The 27,136-nt window shown below is 40.1% G+C and overlaps 1 protein-coding gene across 10 annotated transcripts in view; it reads left to right on the top strand.

Annotated features, from left to right (window-relative positions):
- LOC124170740 (kinesin-like protein unc-104) overlaps nt 1-27,136 on the top strand; it is a 256,423-nt gene that overhangs the window by 87,250 nt on the left and 142,037 nt on the right. For 9 of the 10 annotated variants that reach the window (XM_046549660.1, XM_046549659.1, XM_046549653.1 and 6 more), the window contains exons 1-2: nt 13,413-13,799; nt 15,444-15,571. In XM_046549660.1, the coding sequence (XP_046405616.1) occupies nt 15,472-15,571 (100 nt within the window). In that variant the 5' untranslated portion in view covers nt 13,413-13,799; nt 15,444-15,471. Of the gene's footprint in view, nt 1-13,412; nt 13,800-15,443; nt 15,572-27,136 lie in introns of those variants that run through there. The other variant, XM_046549652.1, reaches the window with a different exon arrangement.

Below are 27,136 nucleotides of genomic sequence, written 5' to 3'. Positions count from 1 at the left end.
GCGAAGTGTCCAAGGGGAAGGATCTGGCCCCCGACTCTGTGTCAACTGAACACGCCTGGGGTGATCTATGCACTCAACTATTTAAACCAATCTTAGGTTTGAATCATTGAGTGAATTAATGAATATCCAAAGATGTGGTAGTTTGATGGGTGGGGCTCTTGGAAACGGACTGAATGATGTGAGAAAAATCTACAGAGGAAACATCATTTGCCCAGACCGGGATTCGAACCCGGATATCCCATTTAAAGAAGCGTTTTCTACCGCTTGACCCAAGAAGGCTGGCCCAAGAGGTGGAACACCTGGGCCGAATTTGGGAGATCCGGGTTCGAATCCCGGTGAAGGCAAATGATTTTTCCTCAGCTGATTTTTTTTATTTATAATGTGCGCTTGCGGATGACTCCGTAGAAGTGCGTCGCAGGCTAGTCCGCGGTTAATTCCTTGAATAATAATCATAGTATGGTGCATTTTTTTTAGTCGTCAGGACCTTAATTAGGATAGAAATTGTCCGAGGTCTCTCAAGGGAGATTGGGTGCGGTCTTCTATTTTGCTCTATTTTCACATTTGGTCTTTAAAATTCTAATTTTCCAATTTTTATTCTGTGAAAATTGAAGATTGTAAATAAATTGTGGGATAAATGGTACGTATTGCTCCTACACATCCACTCCTTGCAGGTGGTGCCGAAAAAGTAGCTGACCCCTCTACCGTGTATACATGCAGTTCACTCGTTAATGGCCTGTTGCAGTGGTAGCTCTACCCAAATTTTATCAAACCACCCTTCAGGTCGTTATAGGGATCGAATGAAATTAATCGCATACACGCAATAGAATGGAACATGATGAAATTTACTCGATAAATCTTAAAACGATTATCGATTTTCCCTGTACTTTTTTCATTCTCTTATTCACGTTGCGCTCAATGAAAAACCTTTGTGGCCTGAGACCTAAAAATCTTATATCTTTTAGTATCTGCAGTATGTATACTTAGGGACCGTAAAGCCCTGTCGCTATGTGGCGATACATAAGGAGGTATGTTTGGGTAGGTATTTTAGATTTACTGTTAGCTTGAACTCTCTTATTGTTAAATGATTTTATCCTCTCTCTACCATAATTTTAGCGCATCATTTGTATGGTTCATGTGGAAAAATGTTTCCTTTAGATATTTGCATGAGCGGCGAGGTGGGGTGAGGGAGCAGGTCCCGCTTCAAGCGGCCGGGAATCGACCCAGCCCTCGCGAGCGCGGCTCCAAATCGATAGCATGCGGTGAAGAAAGGACGGGGAAGTTGATGTTCAGCAACCATCCGGCCTCCGATCGAGGTCGTGGTTGCTGTCGGCGGGCCGCAGTTCTTTTTCCTCAGCCACGGCGACACTTTCCTACCTCACTGTCCATAAATTTTTTTATTCCACTCGACCTCTCGAATCAATAGATGGTGGAATTGATTTCGCCAAGATTTCTGTCTTGGAAGAATACATCTTACAATTCCGACCATCTTGCCATTTTACATTTCATTTAATATTAATTATAGGGAATAAATTTATTTATTATGTATCTTACGCAAAATCCAGACTTAATTTATAAAATATACATACATTTTAATATAGGACACATAATTACAGTGTGAACTGCATAGGTGTAAAAAACGATTTAGGACTTTCCCAGCGAATAGACTTCGTAAAATGTTCTCGGGATCGCCACCGAGTCAGGAACTGTATAACTGCCGATTGTTGAGTCACTCACAGTCCCCAGGACTATGGCCGAGTCGGGCATCGAAACGTCGGCAGTTATGCAGTTGAACCGTTGGCGATATCGAGAGCATTTTACGAAGATGTATAGGTGTAATCTAAAATATATTGATCCTATATTTCCCAAATTAATGCATGAGGTCATTTATTTTTGTCATAGGCGAACTTATTGCTGCCAATTTGCCATGCTTCTTCAGTCCTGGTTTCAAAGTCGGTCATTAGATTCACTAGGTTCAACTGTGGCATCCAATTTTCTTCTGACTACATTTTTACGTATCTATGGTGAAATTTGCCTGTCATATTTTTTTTTTTTGCATAAGTGGACAATGTCTGTTGGAAAATTTCCGATAGCAGGCGGTGGAAATGTTTTTCTACACGAGATTAATAGCTCAGGTTTGACAAATACGACGGTTACGGTAAACTTTTGGTGGAGGTACTAGGCGGCAGGGAGCTGATAAGGACATCGGAGCGGAAGAAAGCGTAATTTATTGACTACCTGTTAATCCGCGATGCATTTTTAGAAAACGAGACACAGGGTGAATTTATGCTCCAGAAAGATGAATGAAGTCGAAGAATGGCTAGGTGTTTTGCTTACTTGTATATCATTAAGGAGTCTGATAGATCTGGAAAAGTGCGAAGTTTTACATTTTCCGAAAAACTGATGCGGTATGTTTTAAGGATGAATTTTATAGTATTAATCTTGAATTTATTGGTTTACATTCCGTATTTATGTGAAAAGTTTTCCAACTCGTAAGTCATCTGTTCCTCGAGTGTGTGTACCTCCGTAAAATCCTTGTGTTCAACCATTGTTTACCGTTCTATTAAGGTCACTGAAGTGGTTACACGTAGGTCAGAGTCATTTGTATTTGAATATAGATGATTTTTTGTTTAAATGTTTGTTCCCCGTGGTACTAATGCGTACATTTTTGGAAGATATCGCTAGTATACTACAGTTTCCTGGCTATCCCTCGTTTTTTTTGGAATGACACCCCGTTCAACGATATGGTGGCTGGAGAACTATCTTCTAGCGGTACCTATCCTTAGGTACAGATCAGGATCGTACTGCTATCTGAGATTTTGAATGCTGTTTGGTGGGCAGTTCAAGGACAGTATTTCATTCGATGGATGGGATGCTAAACTGTGTCCATGAAAACATCGTTACTTCGTGGCTCGTATTTATGGAAGTTTCTCGATATGTTTATCTAACTTACATGGTGCAATAGCCTTGGCGAAGCCTTCGACATCAAGGGAGAAATATTGGTTTAAAGAATAGCGAAGAAAGCTAACTTTATCGTGACAGAACTCTCAGATTGACTGCGAAAAATGTGTGTAGTCCGATGATCGCTTCTCCAATCCATTTGTGGGCGACGGTTGGCGAAAAAATCTGATATAATATTTTCAGTCGGTTTTGTTTGGCGTTGTATGGTTGCTAACTCGCTCTGAAGCAGGGCCGGATGTGGGATCTGTAGTCCTGTGGATTTAACCTGTGGTTCGGGCACTCTGGGTCAGGACATGGATTACCTGATCGACAAGGGTGCAGGGAGGCCCCCGGAAATTTTCTATGAAGCTGGCCTTCTTAGCGCCTCCACTGTAAATTTTATTTCGTGCACATTTGAAATAGCTGTATTGATTTGGTAATGATAAGATTTTTTGTGGTGGGTATCTCTAGATGTGCGCCTATGTTGATGTCCTGATATTAAATTCGCACCGGCCCTCAAGGGACGAAGATCGAATCTTGAGAGCGGTGAGGATTTTTTGGTGAACTTCCCTGTCTATAATTGAACGGGATGCATCTCAATCGTTGTATTTAATTATCTGCAACGCTGGTGAAGCTCTTGCTCACCAGAAAAATACGTTCGTAGATTCCTCAGTTCATTTTGATCTTATCGTTGCTAAGGCATAGCCTGTAAACCTAACTATTCTCTTTTTTCCTCCTGATCTCACCAACTCCTGGTGTATCCTTGTTTCCTGTTTCTAGTTAACTGCTGTTAACATCTCTTTTAATGCCATTATAATAGCTCTTATTGATTCCTACTTCCATCTCTTCACAATATTCACTCCACGTCTTCTATTTTCGTCTCCTTCGTCCGTTCTTGTTCTTCTGACAGAATTTTATTTTATGGCGATTTCTCTTCACCCAATATCTGAATGTCTTTTTACATCGGGAGCTGTAACTGTTGCTTTATTGTTGTGTACTATCGAAGTAAGATGGGACGCAAATCAGGGTTCTCATAAAAAGTAGAACTTTCGGACTCATACTTGTGAAAATACATTTCTAATTAAAAAATTCACTTGGTTCACATTTTTACTTTAAATGCGTATCTTTAACATCATCAGGACTGACGATGTTTGGTCCTGTAGTGGTTTTTTGTTTTCCGTGATCTAATCGGCGACAAATCTGTCCACCCTTTCATCTACCCATTGCTAACAATCCTTCTGCCACTGGCCTACATACATTTCAATGTCTTTATTGATATCAACTATTGACTAATCACCAAATTACTTATCTGCTTCAAGAGACACTCATTTTCTAACAGTCTGTTCTTCCATGTGTATGGGAGCTAGCCTGAAACCTTATCATCTCTGATTATGTTTCCATAGAGATTGCTCGTAAATGCCTTCTCTGAACGAACTGATTGAACCGGCAGGATATCATGCTACGACGGTGATTTTATTATCGTTAGTGAGAATAATTAACTACTGTAAAAAGCAATGAATACGTGAAGGCTTCTTGACGTTCCATAATTATTAGTTACTTAAGAGAATAGATTGAAATTAGATATATTTTTTTACGAAGGGAGCGGAATAGTAACAAAAGGTTTTACTGGGCCTAAGCGCTGCGTCTTTGTTTGTAGTGACTTATTAAAAGTTTGTATCAACAAGTATCCGTGTAATATTATGCGCGATGAATTTTTTGTCGTAACCGTAACTGTTAGTTTCAAGATATCGATTTGTTAATACTGAATTATTGATATTATGGTGATTTATTTGTGAATATGGAATCAATGTATTCATTTGCAATTATTTTCGTAGAGGTCTGCTGAATTAGAAAAAATGTTCAGGTCTCCATGCCTTCCTTTTTCATAAAATTGTAACTAACACAGTATCATGCTAATTTTATGGTAAAAAGTTGATGTGAAAGTTTGTAAAAAATAATCCCGCCGCCTGGATAGAGAGTGGCCTTGCAGTCTGCATATACGCTGGTTAGCTTATACTCGATCCGTGTTTTCGAAGTGTTTAGGGCGTTAACGAAGGGAAGAGGATTGGAAGGGTACCAGGTGTACAGTCTGAAATCCATTCTTTTCCAATCCTTTTCAGTGTTCTTATCCACCTTCCTATCTTTGCTTTGATTAGAGCTTGCCAGCAAACTCACGAATTCAACTTTAGGACAAAGGATTGACCCTATTCTTATACCTATTTTGAGTGTGCATTGCAATATTTGTCAGTGCATTTGACAAGATTTTGAAACTTTATTTAAGAAAATCACCTTTTTCTGTTGTTATTTCACACGTTTCGTTTTTGAAATCAAAATTCAATTCAGACTTTGAAATGCAATAATCGCATTGTTTTTACTCCACTGTTTCATATGGGATCCTTGTTTTATCTTTAGAATTTAATTTTGACGCTGATTTATGCTCTTAGGTCGGAAGTAATGATAAAATGTGTAAGTGCATCGCCTAAAACAGGGATCGGCAACCTTTTCGTGGCTACGGGCCGTATTTTCAAGAATTGCCATGTGGCTACGAAGTGCAATTTCCTTGAAGTTGTAATTAATGGACTTATTCTGAGTGTAGCACTTTTTATTTCTATTACTTTAGCGAGCCGCATGGAATGTATTTGGGGGCCGCTTTTAGCACATGGGTTGATGACCCCTGGTTTTCAATATGAGTTCTTAGATTACGTTTTTTCCTGTAAATATGAATATGAGTTATAAAAATTTAGCAGCAAGCCTGTAAATGAAAAAAAGTTATCATTTACTAAAAAGTAGAATCTTTCCACTGCTCTACATTGTCACTCGAATGCTGTCTTCACACACTCCACCACAGACCCCTGCGGCGTATCGTGGTGTAATATTGACGTTCTTTTGTCTTCAATCCTGTTGTTATCATCTTTACTCTGTATTTGTACTGATAGCAGAGATAGTCTATCAATTTACGCATTTTAAAATAATAATGCGCAATTTTCCACTCCTTTGCCAAGTTGCACGTTTTTATCATTACTTTTACAGTACTTTGTGAGGAGTCTTCAAAAAAGCCAAGGAAGAAGATCAGACGGCTAAATTGGCCACATCGTGAGGGATGATGTTTAGGTGAAGGTAATCGTCGAATGACAAAGGGAGGGGAAGAAGGGAAACGAAGGAACTTAATGAATTTTGTTGGGCTGGTTACAAAGGATGTTAATATGAAATAATACGTGAATATAGAATAGTAGAATTGTATTTATTTAGAGAACAGAGTTCTTAGGACTCTAGGTTCAACATATGGTATTTACAGTTTTGATATAAATGCGCTCTCCCAGTAAATAATTACACAATTACAATGCAAAAGTTAAGGCCGTTTTACACGAGGCATGTACTTGCATAATCTGACGTGTGTACGAAGGCGCAGTCTGAATTGCGTCGTGTAAAGCGGTGAATTGCTAGAACACATGCGAGAATGCGTGGAAGTGAGATGGCAAAATAGCCCTTGTTCTAATTTCGTTCCTGCATTCGTGCAATTCCACGCCATTTTAGAAATTAATGCAGTTCTAACCTGCGCAATACCATGCCCCGTGTAAAACGGCCTTTACAGGAGAGACTTTAATGGAAAGGTTGGTTGATAGCAGAGCGGAGATGAGATTCAAATCAATTCTTCGCATTTTTGCCTGCTGAAGATGACGAAAGCCTGTTTTTCACGGTGCACAACATTTCACATCATCTATCTTCATGTTTTTTCTCGATTGGGCGTGACATCGCGTTAGAATTGGAGCAGGGGCTATTTTTCCATCCGCCGTTGATAAATTTGCGTAACCGTTCATGTAATTAACGGCTTTACACGTTGTATTTTGTAATGCACGTTCGTCCGTGCATAAGGCTGTGCGCTGCCGTGCTACGAGTGAAACGGGCGTAATAGTCCTCAATTTCGCCGGAAGATTCGGATTTTATATTATTTGGAATATTTTACGAATAATAAAATGCAGGATTATTCAGTGAGCCACGAAATGTGTTTTACACCAGCGCTTATTTAAATGTGTTTTTTATAGATATCACTCTCGTCGCTTCGGGACGAAGCTATCCAAATTTCACGGCGAAAGAAGCTTTAATTTAGGATGATAACCAATATTTATAATCGTGATGGTGTAATCTGTAAAATCCATAACTTTTATATGCTAGTTCTCGCGATTTCAAATGAAATATTGAAGATAAATGGAATGTTTTGCACTAATCACCGTGCTGCGGACATTTTTGGAACCCTATTAATATGCACAAAAAATGTGGTAGCAAATATCAGTCTTCAGCGAGATGGAGTGGTGTCTCCTCTACGCAGTCCCTTTGAAATCTATTCTTCTTTTATTGAATCATGGAGAGCTTTGTGTTGTGCAGTGATGTGATGTAACGCAGTAAAAGTAATCGTGTCACTGTAAATCTCGAGGAATTTGAAGACATTTTAAGACAGTCGATTGCCTATTTGTTTCCAATACGGGATTTAAGTTTTTAAATGTATGCCTTAAAAATCTTTGGTTATTTTTTCGTATTACGATACATTCAGCAAAAGTAATATTTTCTTGAAATCTTCTCCAAAGCTCTTGCGATAAATCGTTACATTTGAGTTGCCGTTACAGTTTTGTAGTCAAAAGTGGACATTTGAATTCCACGCGCGCTTATCAAAAGGCAATTACCGCTACATTAACTTTATCCACAGGTGTAAATTTTTGGTATTACATATTTATTTGTGTTTTAAGTGCCAAATTCAAACATTTTTAATATTAGTTGATGCAATTGCATTAAATAATAATTAAAATGCTGGTTTTCATGTTAGTACTCTGCTTGAGAAAATATTGCCAGCGATTGCATCATGTACAGGAGAAAATTAAAAGTAATTCTAATCGTACTGATTACTTTTTCAAAGAGTAATTTGTAGCTGTAATAAATTACAAATACGACAGTGCCATTTTAATTGATGCCGATTACATTCTTACTCTACTATTCCCATCAATGAAAACCTTAATAAGAAGACGGAACATCCTTATAGGCCACATCTTGAGACATGATGGCCTGATGAAGACAATCGTCGAAGGACAAGTGGAAGGCAAGAATGGAAAAGGAAGACCTCGAACAAAATATATGGAACAAGTAAAGAGAGATGTGAAAGAGAAGAAATACGTAGGTGTGAAAAGATTAGCTGATAGGAGAACTGAGTGGAGAGCTGCGTCAAACCAATCCTAGGATTGTTAACCAGTGATGATGGCGTTGTGTGATGGTTTTACACTTGAGGAGCCAGCGTTGCAATTGAGATGTGTGCTCAAGCGTGCAGTGCTGCAGCAATTGGGAGTGGTGTTCCGGCCAGGGTCGCCGTGACCCTGAAATACAGTAGCACCTTGCTCGGGGGGGGGTTCACCCTCTGCGTCAGCCGCTGAGTGATCGCGATAGATTCTGGGCTAGGGTCACTTTTGACCCATTTCACTCGAGTCGGGCTCTGGCTAGAATGTGGGATGGCATAATCGCAATCTCATCATAGTAATGTGTGCCGCCTTAACGCTATCATATGTTGAATATTTTATGGATAAATTGCTATTGTTAGTTAAAAGTTTTATGAGTTTGGTCTTCAATTAAAAATTTTCCCCCTCGGGCTTAGATTTCACACATTTCCGAGAGTATTTTCATGGATACAGTTTGTAAGATGGTAATATCGTTAAACAATAGTGAGTAAAACGTTAAGTATAAAAATTGCACCAATCGACGCAAATACATTGAAGACAAGTCTCCAGAAAAGTTCAACTCTTAATCCTGTAGCAAAGTGAACTGCAATTAACATTCGTGTACTGTTATGTATAAATTTCGATTAATATCGAAGATCTACCATAATGTTGGCATATTTAGGCTTATAGCGTAGGGAAGCATCTGCTATAGATTTTCTCTCTAAGTGACATCTGAATCCAGGTAATTTCATGCATGCATTTGTGGTTGCGGAGTTTCAGGATACGTCGAGGTGATTTCTCAATATAGCCGCATGGGTGTTTTTGCGTGGTACTCTGTCACTAGTGATGCTGAGAACAATATTTATAGGTTGGTAGCGCTGTCATGTTCGTGTGTGGTTTCTTGTTCGTACTGAACTCTGGTGTGTGTTGTAAGAACGTGTAATCGTTGCGTACTCCTTGCTAATGAGACGGCTGTTTCAAATTACCCGTTGATACATCCGTCTTGTAGATCAGAGTGTGGAGATATAACCGGCCGAATACAATTTCTAGTGACAGAAAATCTGAGCCCTATCCTAATTATTGTTTTTGTCCTTGTGGCAATTTACGGAATTGCACGAATTAAACTTTGAATTGAAATTGAATTTATCGAATAAGACGTACGGACATACGGTGTAGGGTTTTGTTGGGGAAGTGTCACTTACAATAAGTGTTTCCTCTGAAAAACTTCTAAATCAATGTAACTGTTGAATAAAGTATTATATTTTACTTCCTTGTTATTTGCTTAGGACATAGAAGGTAGTATGGTTGGTGTGTAAATGGAATAATTAATTTGGCGATTGGTAGACCTTCAACATTAATGTTGCTTGCAGTCCTTGTGCGTGGCTCAAGACTAGCGATTGTTTTCATAAAATGTTAAAGGAAGAGTTTTTACCCGATCATAGATTAGTCTCCAGGTATTTGAAACTATTTAAGACAGCCAATTGCCTATTTGTTTCCATTACAGGATTAAAGTTTACAAATGAAAGCCTTAAAATTGTAAAATCGATTGAAGGAAAAATGGCATGCAAGGGTCGCCGCTTGAGGTATTTGGCATGATTTATAATCCCAGTGAATTAAGGTAACGCAGACAGTTTTTCAAGTTTTATTGTTTTATCATGATTTAAGACTGTTTTTAGTGGTGAAGATACTCTTTCCAAATTCAGCCGAAGATTTGTGAATCTCCATACGTACAGGTAGATCGATTTCACTTTCCTCTCTTGAGCTATATGCGATTTCCCGCGAGCGTACAAACAGAAAGCCATATCGCATGGAGTTTTTGGTGAGGATAGCATCATCCAGTTCTGAAGATGAGACCTTTCTGTCCGCAGCCCAGCGCAAGTCCTCTGAGCTACGACTCCCCCAGCTTTTACGCTACGAAGCTCCCTGCTTTGCTTTTATCATGTATAAAAATAACCTATGAAATGAAAAAAATATCTTGCTCATTTTGATGAATTAATTATGGAGGGAATTGATCGTGGAGTTTATGCAAATTATGGATATGAAATGGATATGTAACATGTATGATATGGTTAAACATATAACACGAATATATCCCAGGTTGGGCTTACACAGTACAGAGCACAATTAAAGACACGAAAGGCTCGCATAACTAAATTTTCCTTATCGCCTTCCTCCATGTAATTATGGAGGAAGTTATGAACTTAATGGACATGAAAAAAATACGTATTTCAAATTTATCTTTATTTCAGTTCAACTTCGGCACCGAAGATAGCGGGTCATCCCGCTGAAACGTTTGTCTGTTCCTATGAGCGTCTCTTTTGTATGTGTTTCTGTGATTTTCGTAGTCTGTTTTGTGATCCGTTCTTTACCCTCTGATCTCTGGCTCTTTCCGTCTACCACAGCACCGTTGTCCTCGTCCTTTTTCTATTATATGTTCCTATTCCTTTCTTTCTTTACCCCTGATCGCAGAATTTCATCTTCGATAACTTCGTTTTTATTAAACACAGTTGAAAGCATATTTCGGTTTCGTAATGAATTTCGAGTCTGATTCCAAAATTTCGGCAGTGCTGACACATTCCTTGCAGTGGAAAAGGCGTGAAAGGCTTGGATAAAATTCAAGGATGTAATTTAAATTTTTGATCTATTGTAATGAAGACAATTTTACCGTACATATTGTGGCGTTGTATCCTAAGATACAGATGACATATTGAGTGAATTGTACGATTCATATTCAGGCTTGTAGTGAAGAAAAGAAGGAAGCAAGATGCCGCAATAGTATTGAGATAGTAGTGTGGCCATATGCAGGTACTATTGCTGCCTTCATGTTTAGTCTTCTTGGCAAGCTTGCATTGCAACCAATCTCTGGCAACATATCTTCTACTTCCCCTTCATTTGCTCTGGAAAGGTAGCACCGGTCGGTAACGCTCAGATTACCTACGTTCTGTTACCCAAGCAAAACCACTGAAGATATGTAATGAGTGGCACCGTAGTAGTGATCTTCATCTTCTTTACAAGAGGCGCTGACAATTCCCAGCCCGAAGTACCGATTTCATTCCAGCCCGAATAGCTTATTTTAAATGAACCAGTTGTATTGCATGCATTAATTATCAGAGTAAATCATGAGGGTCCTTCATCCTTAAGCCTGATGGCTTTGCAATATTTTTATCCCTTCTTAAGGAGCAGAATTCCGAAGAGGGTATAGTAAATAAAGAATGTGCATTAAAAATGTTGCATAATATCAAGTGTGAAATATAGTTTTGTTGTATCAAATACCTCCAATTAGGATAAATATTAATCTTGTATGCAAGAAATAATATGTACTCGCGTTTGCATCGTAGAGTGATGCTCTACTCTTTCCTTTAATTTAATTGAGCTGAATTATAATCCTCCTGAATTTATTTGCCATGATATTATTAATTCCGATGAGAGCCATGGAATGTGGGCATTAATTTGTCATTTCGTCCTAAAATGTTGTACAGTACCCTCAATTGAATTTTATTTTTCCCTTGGCCTTCCTATTTTATGAATATTGCGTTATTCGGTAAATATTGATTGAGGACCATTTCATTATAGCTTATGACGTACGCTGGGGGTGATAGCTGTGCAGCTCATGGATAGGATGATAAAATAACGGAGCATTTTCCAATCGCACACCTTCGTTTCGTGGGCCTTGTCATTACAAAAGAACAGCAGCTACAGTTCCTATGCTGTTTTCGGTATCAACTGTATGCCTCTCATTATTTTTAAGCAGAAATGTTCCATCTTGTTGCGTATGTGATTAGAGGACCATTACTCCGAGGTACCGCAGGCTTCTATCGTTAAAGGCTCTACGCCTATCGTTGGCTTTTATTTTTTCCTTCATTATTTGTATGGTTTGCTTTTATTCTCCCGTCCTTCCTCGTAAAAAATTTCAAAAATCAGAACCGTCAAATATCTCAAATATTCTATTGACCCGTCAGATTTTACCCAATGAGGATATCATTTGATGGTGTCGGTTCAATTTCACCTGGATATTAAGTTGAGATTTGTTTAACATCTAGGAAAACCGTGTTCTGCAATCTTCACCTGGATATTAGGTTGGGATTATTTTAGCATCAAGGAAAACATGACAGTTTCGCCACTTATCTGTGGTGAATGAGACTTAAAAATAATCTAGATCTTATTTAATTCCATCTCTTGCAAGCCTAGATTTTTCCCTCCAATTTTGACTTAATTTACGTCGTACCTTTCTAGACGGCATCATGGAAATTAACTTTTGATAGGATGGGAGATCCTATTTCTATCTTTTGACGAAATGAGTTTTTCCTACTCACGCTGCTCTTCAGAAAAATACTCTCTTGAAACGAGGAAGATGTTACGCACGAGGCTTTCAAGCGCCCTCCCGCATATGGCATCATTTTTAGGCATTAAGCCCAATTAAGGCCTGAAAATTGTGCCGATCATTGTGGTGTTATCGATTCTGCGTCAGTTACGGCGATATAATTCCCATGAATTGTCAGAAAAAATATTCAACCAGACCGTTTTTCCAGCACAAGCTAGGAAATCCAATAGAATCTCAGAGGATTGACTATGGGATTATAGATCCTAATTTGTGTTATCAATAGCAACGCTTAGGAAGAATTTAAAGAAATTATTCCTCCGACTTCACTTTCTCCAAGTTAGGGATGGCCACATAAACCTTCCCAGCATTTCTCATGGGGCCCTGCGACCATGTCATTAGATCACCTACTATCTTTTACGACATGGTGAATAAAAGAAACAATGAAGAGAGCTCGACGCAGATGTCATTATGATTCCTCTCTATCTCACAATGAACCCCTCCAAGACGACACGTCATTGATGAATTCCTCCGCGATGGGTCCAGCTCAACGTTGACACATGAGTTCTTCCAACGGGAGAGGAAAGAGTGGAGACGAAGGGAGAGATGAGACTCCATTCATTCGCATGGGGACGTCGATACCGCACACGGCAATTTTTGTCCCATTTCTGCCCTTTTCTGCGATGTTCACATTTTACTCCGCAAGGGGGCGGGGAAGGGTATAGGGGTCTTGTGTGGGGATTTTGAGTGGAATCTCCCGGTTCGAGGGGAGGGGGGACCAGGGTAGGAGGGTTAGTGAGGGTTTTCGTATCCCGATAATAATTGGAGCAATGGGGAGGGGTTTGAGGGCGAGGAGGGTTGTGGAGAGGGGGAGGGTTTGACCGCGCCTGCGCGGACCCCCGGTGACGTCAGTGCCGAAAGGACGGCGCCTGCTGGGGCCGCAGAGCGCACGGCGACGCCGCGTCAGTGTGGTATCGAGCGCGAAGTCTGTTGGTGGAAGCTCGGCCGGTCCGTTAAGCCAGCCCAGCGAGGTTTTCATAGCGATCGAGGCGTTCCCTGTTTACAGGGGGCGAGGACGCACGACACCCCACGGAACCAGCGATGAGAGGCGCCGAAGGCAGTGGCCCCGCGGCCATCTGATCTCTCAGAGCCCCATAATTCTCTCCCCCCACCGTGCCCCCATCCGGACCCGGGAAGCAGGAGACGTTCCCCGCGGGGGAATCGAGTAGAGGAGAGGGCCGAGTGCGGCCCGTCGTCAGCGGACGCACAGCAAACCGGAGAGAGACCCCGACGTCTCCAGCCCCGACAACCTTAGCCTCACTCCCAAATCGCTCGCGTTTTTCGAGGTGAGCGCCATTTTGAATTTTTCCATCCATTACGGTGTGACGTTGTTTGTTGCCTGTCCTCGTCACCGCCTCACCGCGCCCCCACATCGCCACCCTCGGAGGCATGTCTCTCGATCAAAAAAAAAAATTGTATCCCACCATTGTCAATCCCGCGACCTAAGTCCGCTAGCCGCGGGAAGGTCTGTTGTCTCTACGCCCAAGGGTAGTTCGCTTCGCCGCGGGGCTTTGCGATGCCAGTGACACCGCCGGACGCTTGACGTGTGTGAGTGTATGTGAAGGTTTGTGGTCCTTTGCGACGAGTGCTTGACGTTTTCCGTGCTGGAAGGACTGGGGTTCGCGTCCCGGCGGGCGGTTAGGTCGAAGGCTTCGCGGCGTACGCTCTCGCCCCTTCCTCGTCTCGCTCTCCGTCGCATCGATTACGGGGGTGGCAAGCGCGCAGCGGGGCGAGTCGGGGGCAGAAGTCGGGGGCGGGCTTCTCGCCTCCTCTCTCTCGTGACGCTTCTCTCTTTTCTTTTGTTTGACACGCACGAGGACAACACGGGAGGAGGGTGAGTAGTGCCGCCCACGAAATCTGCACGCCCCCTCGTAACTTCCCCTATCTTGTTGTTACTTTGTCGCCTCAATACGGTGACATTTCGTGAGCTTTGCTCCGCCCCTTGTGCGTGTTCCATGTACCGCGGCCCCCCTTGTAAATATACGCAGGATTTTTCTTAGGGTCAGGCTGTGGTGGACCCTGAAAGAGCCGTAGCCTTGCTCTTCCAGAAGGTCCAGTCTTGAGGAATCGGCGATTTCTTGCGCCCCCGTGATCATTCGCTGGAATATTTGGTACTAATCGGTAATTGGTCGGGAGGAGAATGTATCCACGACCATGTCAATATTGGATATGGATAAGAATACCGTAGGCCGTAATCTTCAGCTTGGTACTCCTTTCCCTTTGGCTCCAGATGGCCGCAGTGCACCATTCCGAAGATTACGGCCTTGGGATTCTTATGTAGTTTGTGTTGGCTTGGTGGAACTCGGTGGCAGTGTGCATATGGCATGAGTTCATTGGTGGAATGCATGGGAAGCTTTCGGGAGGCCGAATTCCAAGGGGTCCTCGGGATGTCTCCTAAGAGGACCTACAATTCCTCCCTTCCGTACGGCCACCCTTGTCTTCCCCCGCTGACCATTAGCCTTCCCAAGGCCCCGAGATACGCGAAGCGCGCACATACCGAGTCGCTGGTAGTATTTGGTGCGTGGGACGTTCATCCAGATGGTCCCTTTCATTTCTCTCGGGATGCGGGAAGGCGCGGCGGCTGCGGGTGCCGTATTTTCTCCGCCTCCTCACTCCCGCCCGCGTTGTGTGTGTCTGTGTGGATGTGGTCGCGTGCCAGGCGTGGTGTTCGTCTCACGCGCGTGTGGACTTGGGTCTTACGGTGGTGCTCTGGTGGGCGGGATGGGGGTCGGCGTGGTGGGGCGGTGGCCACACGGCTTGGCCTTCGCCCCACCGTGCTGGGGGGGCGGGAAGAGGGGTGGGGCGTGGTGGGGGGAGGTGTGGGGGTTCGGAAATGGGGGTGGGAAGATAGAGCGGGTGACCTTTTCGAGATGCATCACTAACGCCGCGTGCCTGCTGCCTTTGGTGCGCGGGCGTTTTGGTGCTTCCAGGAGCCGCTGCTAAACCACAGCCGCAGCCATGTCGTCGGTGAAGGTGGCCGTGAGGGTGCGGCCCTTCAACAACCGGGAGGTGTCCCGGGAGTGCAAGTGCATCATCGAGATGGGAGGAAACACCACGAGTGAGTACAGAGCCCATAATCCTCCAAAAAGCCCTTTACACCCACACATACGTAGAGGTTTTCCCCGATATTTTTTTCTTGTCCCTACGAGCTTGCCATCAGCTGGTTATATGGAAGGTTTGACTATCTGATATTTGTCTGTTGAACTGTAGCTTCTCTCTCGTCTGGATACGTTATGCTTCACAGGGCTTGAATTTTCGTTTACGTGAAAAGAAATTGATTTTAAATTAAATTCAGATCGCAGTAAATAGTTATTTCGAGTTTTCCCAAATATGCTTGGTCAATTATCTAAGAATTCCTCACGGTTAACGTCTACACGATGACTTATGCTTTGTTGGCAGCCTTTTTGCATTGCTCGGGGTTCAAGAAGATGTTTTCATGATGTTCCTATTCTTAATAGTCCCGAGGGTTTTTGATTAATATACCTACGAAACTGTGAGCCATTCGTGTTGGCTTCCAGAGATAAGACGCAGATGACCACTTGGTTAGTCATCACGTATCTCCACGGGACGTGTCGCGTTTCAGTCATTCAAGGCACAGTCCGCTGTGAAACAATAAAATGATGATCGTAAAAATTCGATTTCCCACCCCTCCCATCTTACGAGAGCGGGGATCCTTAAGGTGTTGTCCTCGCATTCGCAAAGGAGATACGAGATCAATATTTCCAGTTGCGTGGGCATTGCGAGACTCTTGCCCGTCTTCTCCCACATCTATGCAGTTTCCGCTGGACTTCTTTGCTATAACGTTCGTTTCACTCGATCTTTTGTTACAGCAAGGGTCCACTCAACCGTGATTGAGGTCATCTGTGTCACAAATGATAATGCGACGGATAGTTTTTTTTTAAACTTGCATTTATTTTTATCGGGTTCCATTTGTAATTCGAGTCAATTAGATTGCAGTTGTGACTTCCTTCAGCCTCTTTGTGCCGATGTGTATCCCCAGTCCCAGCATCTTGCTTTTCGCATGCGTTCTGGAGCACTGAGGAGTTGGTCACGTGCGTTGACTCACTGGCCTTCCTCCTGCGCTCATCATGTCTCGGGAACTTATTGTCGCCCCAACAGCTGGCTGGTCGCTTGTTGAGGGCGGGTCGGGAGGGGAGGCTGTGGGGGGAGGGAGGCGCTGCAGTCACCCTTGTAAACGCATCGGACACACTTTTTAGTCTCCCCTATGTCGTCACCGCCAAGGACGGATTTCCACTGTCTCATTACTCATCTCGAGTCCTTCTAGGATATCCATGCTGCGTGGAGCAGAAATTAAACCGCGATTGATCTTCCCATCGTCCACTAGCTGTCTGTGTAAACAGTGGGTTGTCTCAAGTCGAGATCTGGGGCGTATGAAATCATGGTGTATCATACCCAGACTAATGAATATATAAAGAGGTAGATATAAATGAATTTACTGTATTTATTTTCTTAATTATTCCACGCAGTCCCATTCATTATTCTATATTTGGATACTAAGGAAATGTGTCATTCGGTTTTTAAAGACCAAATTGCTATGGAAGACTACCTTAAAAGATATCATCAACCTGTACGAAAGGCTTAAAGGTCCAAGGGAGAATTATCATATCTCCTATTCCCTTGGAAATTCGCCGGCATCCGTTTGTTATGCATTATCATCGCGGGATAGGTAGACTCACTAGAACTGTTAACCTGTTCCGCAAAGTTTTATGAGTTGAGTTGACGTTTTCGTGGGAGAGAACATGTGTATACAACTAATGTTTTTTTTATAGATTTATGCAATACTTTTCTCTTGGGATAAGTCTCTTCCTCCAGCAGATTTGCGATCATTCTACAGAGATTTAATCCTTTTCTAGAATGGGTATGGCAAATCCGTCACTGATTTCCCTCTGGTTAACGTCTGTTCAATGGCTGATGTTTTGTTGGAAGGCCTTCACATTCTCATCTGTCCTAAATATTGGGATAAGTCTTCTTGCAAAACGTGTAGCCGTTAATCTCGACGAGAAACTGGAAAAATTATATTCTGCGGCGTATGAAATCCATTACTATTTTTCAATCTAAAATGAGATGCGTTATGTTTATAGCCGTAAAAAATATCGTAATCGATCGTGTATCCCTTTTTAGAATTCTCGGCGATCAATTTTCGTCGCGAAATTAATGATTTCTAATGGGAAACTAATTAATATTTTCTTAGATGAGAATATAGAATGGTGGCTAAGAATACCCATAAAATTTTTGTATTTTAGAGAGATGTAGATGAAATAAGGCATTGATGAAACCATACCGTATGAAATCTGGCCATCTTTTGTCGTGTTTGTAGATAGGCATAATTAAATTATTAAATCCAAATATAGTAGCACCAATAGTGAGGGAATATTAGGGCTTCAGGAAAAACGTAATATCGTGATCACGGTCAAATTTGTTGGAGGAATTATGATTCACTGAGGTAACTGTATTCTTCGACGATTCCCTCTCTAAATTCTTACGTGGCAATATAATACGAATGCCTTTAGTATTGCAAAGTTATAAGGTTACTATTGTAGAGGTATGGTTGAAATATGATTTATATGTCGCTTGAAATATGATTTATATGTCGCGGTCGTTTTTGAATCCATTGATGGCTATTTGTATGACCTGTAACACCGATTTTTGTGTATTTCAATTCAAGAGGAATACTATGGGTATTTTTCTGAAGAGAGATGGATTCAGGCCTTACTTTGTGGAGCCGTGTCTTTACATACAGAAACATGTAAACTTTTTAAAGGACATTCCAATTATACTTTTACTACCTACCATGACTTCGCCGATTGATAGCCATTCTCACCTTGGTATTATTTTGATAATGGAGATCAATCGCTGTAACTGTGGTCGGTAATAAATTCGTATCTAGCTGGAATACTTTCAGAAAGTTACTTACTTAGGTATTTACTTTTCTCTTTATGACTTAAAAATGAATATTCCAAATATATTATGGGTGGTCTTTAATTCAATATCTTGAGTTTGTTAAAATTAGTCGGAAAAATGCTAGTTTCTCCCATAAATTGAACCGTACCCTGTTCCTCTACTTTTAAGAATATATTTGTTGTGGGTATTCACGAAGAATTGAATAATTTAGCTGAAAATTTGAAGTGGTTCATTGTGAGCTTTGTGGAATAAGGCGAAGGTGGTGTGCTTGATCTATTGATGGAACGTGTCTAAATAATTTTATCCCTCAACATTCATGCATTTTATCAGGGTTCAGGAGCAGTACGAATTTAATGATTAAATCGAAAATTTAAATTTGCGCTTTTGGAAGTGTAATGTGGTTCGTCTAGCTGTGGAAGGAGCCGCGGTTTTCTTTGTCGTGCCCCTCATCTGTCGCTTCGTCATCCCCAGAGTTGCGTGCATTGGAGGGGGAAGAGAGAGGGGGGGCAGGCCGATCCCCCGTCGGGAGTGGGGGAGGTCAGGACCGCGTCAGCCCCCAGCGCTGGCGCATCCGGGCGCCCAATCATACCGCCTCTCTTTTCTCTCCGAAGGCTGTCACAAGTTTCCCAGGGTAGTTGGTCTCGTTAAACCTTTTCCCTTGCTCGGCTCCCGTGTGCATCGTTTCGGGCCCGAATAAGCGCCGCCGTGTCTCCACGATGCTTGCGCGCGCACGCTGGTCCACAAATCCCTTACTACGTGCATTGATATCCATGCATCGGTGGATTTTATGATCGTTCGCCTCCCCCACAAGTGCTGCTGGGGAAATGTGTTCTGAGGAACTCTCGTGAGGGGTCGCGCTATTGCTCAGTCTCCTAGCGCAAACAGCTGTTGTCATTTCTCCCTCTATATCACCCATAAAATGCCTATGAGTTAAGATTTTTTGAGGCAATTTTATGAAAAACATTAAGAAAACTATTTATTCCTGCTCACCAAACTAATTATGGTTTTCGTCGAAATGTCTATGCCATTAGATGACCAAGACTAATCCCGTTGTTTGTTTAGTAAGTATTCTCCTAAGGAATATTTACCAGGTTTTTCGTACTACCGTAGCGAAATTCCGGAGGTAGTGCTTATAACCGTGTAGTCCATGTTAAAGGCTATTAGAAACACAGTCATAGGAAATATTAGTCTCTTTCAAACAAGGTATCATTTTTTAGCTGTTATCCGTTTATTTTCACCGCTAAAGCATAGCGTATTTCGCAGGTCATGTTTCATTTGTTCGTTAAGAGATTTCTGTGGCGATTTCCTCAACACTTCCAGCGCGGCGCCATTTTAGCGAATGCGTTTTCGAGGAAGTGATAACAGCTTTTCGCGGTACCGTACGGCTAGAATCTTACGCTCTCGTCAGGCAGTGTTGTATTGGAAAGCTTGAATGCTTTGGATACGCTAAGGTGGTGTTAGTATGTGCCTACCTTTTAATCAACCCCTGGAAGAACGATCTTCCTTTTATGCGATACATATGTTCAAATGTAGCCTAAATATTTTTTCGCAATCATGTAAGTTTTATGCTATCCTACTGTCCTGTTTCTGTGCTAGTTCAGAGGATTTTGGAAAAACCCCCAGTTTGGTCTTCGCCCTATCCCTTCAGTGGAACCCGAATGTGATTTCCTGGAACAGAGGGGAGTGAAGCTTTCCAAGAATTCCCGATCGATAGCCAGGATTGACGGAAATTAAAGCCCCTGTTATGTGCCCGCGGAGGAAATAAAAACACGGCCTTGGTCTAGATCCTATTAATATTTCACCTTGCCAATTAGCTTTGTTATTACTTCTGTGTTGGGCTTTAGAAGGCATTTGAAGTCATAGGAGAGTTTGATAGAAGTGTCGCAGAATCTATGAGTTATCATATTTCTGCGTCGTAGAAGATATTCCTTGAAAAGTTTTATCCCACCCCACTTTGCTTTCTTTTCTTTTGTTATTGCCGTCGCATGGAAGGTTTAATGTTTTTAAGGCCTCGAAATTATACGATTGTTTTCCAGATAATAATTTTGAGCAACCTTAAAAATACCTTTCACGTGTAAAAAAATTGCAATTAAATGATTTTATGACCGTAATCATTTTAGTGTCACCATTTAATGCGTATTTTACATGAAAGTGACGTCATGTAGGAGTAAATAGATTCGGATTAAACAATTTGAGTTTGCGTAAATAATATTGTATATTTCTGTGGATAATCCTCGGTTAGATAAAGTCAGCGGTAAATGTCGTATTTACTTGATGTGTGTGAAGCTAGGAAGCTTGACAATATTTGGTCTGTCATATTTTTCGTCTTCAGCATCGTTGTGAATGTAGTTGCAGGAGTATCTTGAGGATTAACCATTAGCTCGAATGCGAACCGATAACTCATCTACCCTACAGCCCTTGTTCGGTAGCCTATGTATTTAACTTCTAGAGGTGCTATTTTATTGATAGTTTGGAATACAAAGAATATATTTTGAAATTAGCTGTCCTTAATTCTCTGTGTAATGTTTTCCTTGTTTGAAAACTCTATACTTTTGAATTTTTGGTTTGGGTTTTGAATTTTCGCTTCGTCTCGATTACCTTATTCACTATGGAAGTACTTGAAAATTACCATTTAAAACCAGGTTTGATTAATTTGTTTGTATTTGAAAAATAAATATTTATTTGCAGTTATAAGGTTAGGAGTGAAATATTATTTTGGGGGAAAATCAAATGAATTTTGTGGGAGGTGTTGTTTATACACTTTAACTAGTTACTAAAAGTCACCTTATTATTATAAAGTATTGTGAATTTTATCGCGGATTCTAAGCACGGAATCATATCTTGCGTTACACATATTCTGTGGTAAATCAATTTCAACCCGCTATATATTCAACATAATTTTTTCCTACATCTGAAATAGATGTTATCATGTCGCTGAGCCTAGAAATGAGAAATCTAGGAACTGGGTTAGGTCTTTTACCGCCGAGATGTGTATTCGTCGGCGCCATGCCGCTAGATCACTGCTGTCTACTGCAACATCTTTAAGTCTTACCGCAATTTTAGAAATTAGGATTACTCGTCTTAATCGTATTAATTCTTAAGTACTAAAACGAGGTTTTTCAATCAAAATTTGCTATTAATGCCGTGAGTTGTGATTATGACGGACCATATTGTTGGAACTGACGGATGACGCAATACATTGAGCTTCTGGGAGTGACGATCGTGTTGCTTTAATTTACTCTCTTAATATTGACAATAATTCATTATTTTTATGCTGATAACTTTGTTGAAACTTGATTTTATAATGATAAATTTTAGGTGAGTACCAACTTTGCGCAGAAGGCAGACTGTTTGATCCTCTCTCCATTGTTATTGAAGTTTATTATATTTGATAATTTTTCCACGGCCTACTCATTTAAAATCATTTTATCAAATTCTCATTCTCACTTTTTATTCTGTGTTATTATTACTTCCTTTGTGGCCTTACTTAAGGATGTGCTTCGTGGTTCTTATTAAATTTATCTTCTCCCGTAATACTTCTCAAATGACTAATTGTACAACGATTACGCACTGAAAAATTCAAGAGTATTCGCATATCAGGAGGCAATTTTTCCCATTTTGAACGCCAGAAATATTTTCCAAAATCAGCGTTTTAGTCCTTACCGCTAATTATAATAAATATAGCATGAGCCTTTCATAACAGGATTTTTGCATGGCAAGGTTTGATATGGAGGAAAGTAAAATAATTTTTACTTATTGTATATTCTATATAATATTTTATTTTTAAAGACTATTCAATATATTTTACCTTTTCCCTGTTCTTTCATGTTATCGTTGTTTCCATCCCTTTAAATTTATCTTTTAAACGTGAAATAGGCTATTTTACGGTATTTATTCGTATACCTTCCTAAGAATCTCTTGCGATAGATATGTCATTTTGGGTCGTTCTGTTATTTTAAATAGCTATTTTAGCTATTTAAAATGATGGAAAATAAATGTACTAAATAGCTTTAGTTTATTACTGCAATTATTATCCACTTTTAGTTCATTTTTCTCTCATGAATTTATGGAAGTCTTGCCTATTTCAGATGTATAATACCGAAGAATCAATTAAAAAATCAAACCTGACAAGTTAGGTTTCATGGCTAGGTTTTATGAACTCCATGCAGTATTTATCGTAAGAACAATTTGGATAAAAGTTTTTGCCATTAATTTAGTGCTTTTATCGTATCAGCGTTTTAATTTCACTTGTTTTTTGTTGCCTCATTTTCTTGATATCGGTAAGTCATTAACGGCTCCTTATTCGTAACATTTTCAAATGGTTATTTTCACTTTCACTTGTCTTATTTCTCGTTCCTTTCATTGCATAAGAATCTGGTATCGCTAAGCTTTGGAAACATTCTTGAAATTGCTTGGATATTAAAAGGGTAAGGCTTCTTGCATTAGGTTAGTACAGACCTCTTCTTGTCTCTAGTAATTATTAATGGGGTGTAAACTATTAATATTTGGGCGAACAATAGTTATTCGTCTATAGTGAATGTTTGTTTGAATGATGAGATATTAGTGTCGTGCGGCCGAAAGTCAACTGTTACGTAGGAGCTACCCGATTCGCCTGGAATGTGATTTAATGGCAGCTGCCGTCCGCCATTGTATGAGAACAATCAATATTGACCCAAGAGGCCTTTCCTAGTTGCTCTACAATGGCGCGTAGGAAACATTAAAAGTGCTGTCACCTCCGTTGATTTTGTATTTCCCGCATGATAATCTATTTTTCTTATCATGCTCTCTATCATAAACGGTGTGATTACGTAAACGGCCTTAATGAAAGCAGCTGATTAGGTAAACATGCGATGATTAATAGTGGGAACTGCTCTGACTCGAAATGCCTATTCAACGTAGGCAGTTTCCTATTGACGTTCAAATTCGTAGTATTTCGATGGCTTCGGTACGTTTTCCCTGTCATGCCAATCAGTCTGAGAAATTGTGAAAACGCGTGCCCCTAATTTACATTAGTAAACACTAGTTTAGCTGTACATATAACATCGTTTCAGGTTTAACTTTTTGGAATTGCGATGTATCGATGATAAAAACTACAAATGGTAATTTCCACACTTAAGTACAAAATTCAACTGCCGACCACTTTCTACATGTTATGCCATTTTCAAGGCATATTTAGGTATTGATATACGGATGTTTAACTGTTCAGTTCCTCTCTAGTATGGCGTTATTCGTATAATAGTCCATTATGAACCCTCTGTTTTGATCGGAGAGTCTACTTGCACAGATGTTGAGGGACAAGGAGCGAGTTTTCTTGCTATTTTTACTTTTTTTATAGTTTCTTCTGTTACCTACGGAAAAAAGTATGTTTGGAATGGTCGAAACTTGGAGTATTTTTTATGCTGTTTATTTCATTGTGTAGCTCCCGGGTTGTTCGCTACGGTGTGCTAAATTTATTGTGTCAATTTATGTTTTCATCGCGGTTGTAAAATTTTTGCTCTGCCGTGATGTAAATCAGAAAATTTCGTGTATGAAGCAATCTCGCGGTAAACAAGTCAATGCATCAAGTGTGCTCAGTTATGACTTAATGTATCTTCCTAATGTACCATCTCATTATATTCTCGGAATGGTTACGAACCCATGGATATGGCATTCAGGGCAGCCTAGGAATTTTTGTACTATTTTTAGCCATGATTTTTGCCCGTAAGATTGGATTTTTTAATGCGAGATCTTGAAAAAGATGAGAACATTATTAGCTTTTCTCTTTATTCGATGGAGGTATTTTAAAGATCTTCTGCTTGAGCAATTGAGTTCGTCTATGTGATCGGTTGGCTGTCGTCACATACGTCTTGTTGGTAAAAGGTGTCGTATGAAGGAGAGTTGTTTTTTCCTCTTTGCTGGGCGTTTGTCCTTGAGTTTGTACCTATAAAACAATCGGATCTCATTATTTTCGCTTGCATCATGCTTGAGTGAATTAAGTCTTTTCGTATACTCATTGCGCTTCTCAGTGAGCCCATAGTTGATCTATTTCAGTGGCATGTTGTGGAGCTATCAGAAAATATATTTCACCAAAGAAGGACTTCTCAGCTGAGAATGTAGTTTGTAATTTTTCTCCCGTATATAATATATCATGAGATTCACTTCTAGGTAATTATAATTGTCCCTATATAGTTTGCTATCCAGCTGCTGCATTCTCAATAAAGTTGATTGCGTTGTATGTAACTTTTCCTTGCTATGAACTCGGTCATTAACTGGCATTTACTTCAAATGTGCATTTATTTGATGAACCTTTTGTTAAATATTTGCAATTTGTATTTTCTAGCTCTTTAATAACGAGTCTTGTATTTTCACCCACCCTCGCTGCTCCCTTTCTAGAAAATGCTAATCCACAATATCACGTAAACGCAGGAAATTTAGGAAGTCCCCTTCAGATTTCTTTTACATTATTTTATTAGAATATGATTATCCGTGGCCTGGCGAAAGAGTACCTTATTTCCATTTGATTATGGAGAGGCCACAAATTTCAACCCATTTTTATTACAAATCAGATCATGACGTCAATCCAGGTTAAGGTAAACTCTCCATGAAATGATCGTCATTTGTAGCTCCTCTAAAAGCTGAAGACAATGTCTTAAGAGTTGATTAATTAATCTCTTTGAATGATGACTCATTTTATTGTGTATTGTCATTAAGTGTGTTACCAAAGTTTTCCTTTATTCACTTAAATTGCATTTTTACGGGTGCATTTTCTAAAATTATTGTCGAAATTAAAAAAAAATTTCGCTCATTTTCAATTTTAAATGCTTAGAAATTTCCTTTTCATTACTTAGGAGTTGCATTGCATGCGACTTGAGAACATTTTCGAAGATATTAGCGAATGGGTAGAAAAGGAGCAGCATATTTAGTTCAAGCCTTACAAAGCGTTAATGCTGCTAGTTGGAGTTATCGGCTTTTATGAGAATTGCCATATTTTCTGCTTTTTTCTGATTTGTGGTAGTTTCATTAAGTCAATGTCTTCTTTTTCTAGTTTTGTATTGCACTAAAAAGGAGCTAGTTTTCTCGCTCCTTTCCTTATTTTGTCACTTTCACCAAGAATAATGACATTGTGCTTATGTAACGCTAGAAGAAATCGATGTAAATGGCTGTTATGGAATTTATCTGCGTCGTCCAATCAGGTTGGCAGCGGTTGAGATAGGAAGTAATCGCCTGTCGTTCCCCACGTCATCCTAAGGAGGGAATTAACAGTCAAGCTTTAAGGCTTTGCCCTCGTGTTTCCCACACAGTTTGGACTTTTTTGTGAGTTATTGTTTTTCGAAATTTTGTTTCTTAATGTTCGCCAATTCTTAGTTTAGTTCATGACGTTGAATTTGTGCATTAAAATTTTAGGGATTCTGTTGTGTGTAAATAAATGGTTTGAATTTTTGGGAAGACATTTTTTGTCACTCTTTTTCTTCTTGGCGGCTTATATTTCCACATAACGCCTCGGTAACTTGTGTATAAAAATTACTGGCATTATATGTCTGCACAGTTACGTTGACGATGAGGATGCGTTCGTTTAATTGTATGAGGTTGCATTTGTGCAATTTTAAGTTGATAATGAATGTGTTTGAACATGTGGGTAATTCAACTCTTGATTTTGAAAATATCTTGTTGGATATTGTATGAAAAATGTCACCATCAACTCAAAATGAAGATAATTGCAGGAAGTAGTGTGTTAGGCAGTCCATTGCATTTTAATCCAGACTTTATGACTTGCAGTTTTCGTTGTATGTTTCGATTTTTGAGGTAAGTTTTAGGACCAGCCATAGTAGTGGTTCGAATTTCAGATAACCTTTGTTTACATCAGTTATATTTAGCTCAAATGAAGGTATCTTCATTTTGAGTTGATGATTACGTTTTCATACGAGATATAGCTAGGCATTTTCAAATTGAAGACTTCACATTGCTCACATGTTCAAGCATAGTCATTATTATGTAAAAATTGTACCCATGTAGCCTCTTACATTTTATTCATTCATATTATTAAATAAATATATTTAATCTTTTAACATTTAGTATGATGTAAATAAAGCAGCTAATGAAAACGTAGAAATTTATCATCGCAAAAAATACTTTTATTCAAGTAATCTGACTTTTTTGTTGCATTTTTTACGTAAACTAACTGTTGATAAGAGCGTTGTGGGGGGCCCCCTAATCACGGGGCCCTTGGCGATCGCCGACCAGCCTACCTGGCCAGATCACCCCCGGTAATTACTAATTTCCTCCGGACTTAGTCATTTTTATTTCATTTTAAATAAGTAAGTGTGTGTGATTTCTCATGTTTTTGGGAAATGTTCAATATTTTCGAACTAATTAAGAAGTATTTGCCTGAAGTCTTGCGAGATGGATCTTGTACGTTCGTGTCTTATTAGCTATTGTGTTTTGAAAGTAAAAGATCGTATTTCATCTTATTTTTATATAACCTTTTGAATGGCATTTCTTCTGTCTTACGCTTGTATGTCTTCCCCACCTTTTGTTTGATAAGTCGCTAAAGCACAATTGAATCCATTCTGTCAACTACTCAGAATTCTATTTCTAGATTTAGGCGGGTACTAGTCCCTCTATCAAATCAATTCTGCTTCGGGAAGTTTGATTTGCGTTTGAAATTAAAATAATCGTCTTTAATGAATTTTTTAATGATTTTTAAAATTATATTTTCCCAAGA

The sequence above is a fragment of the Ischnura elegans genome, chromosome X (genome assembly GCF_921293095.1).
Source record: "Ischnura elegans chromosome X, ioIscEleg1.1, whole genome shotgun sequence".
NCBI lineage: Eukaryota > Metazoa > Arthropoda > Insecta > Odonata > Coenagrionidae > Ischnura > Ischnura elegans.
The sequence above is the reverse complement of the archived record's forward strand: the minus strand, read 5'-3'. Positions and strand labels throughout refer to the sequence as shown.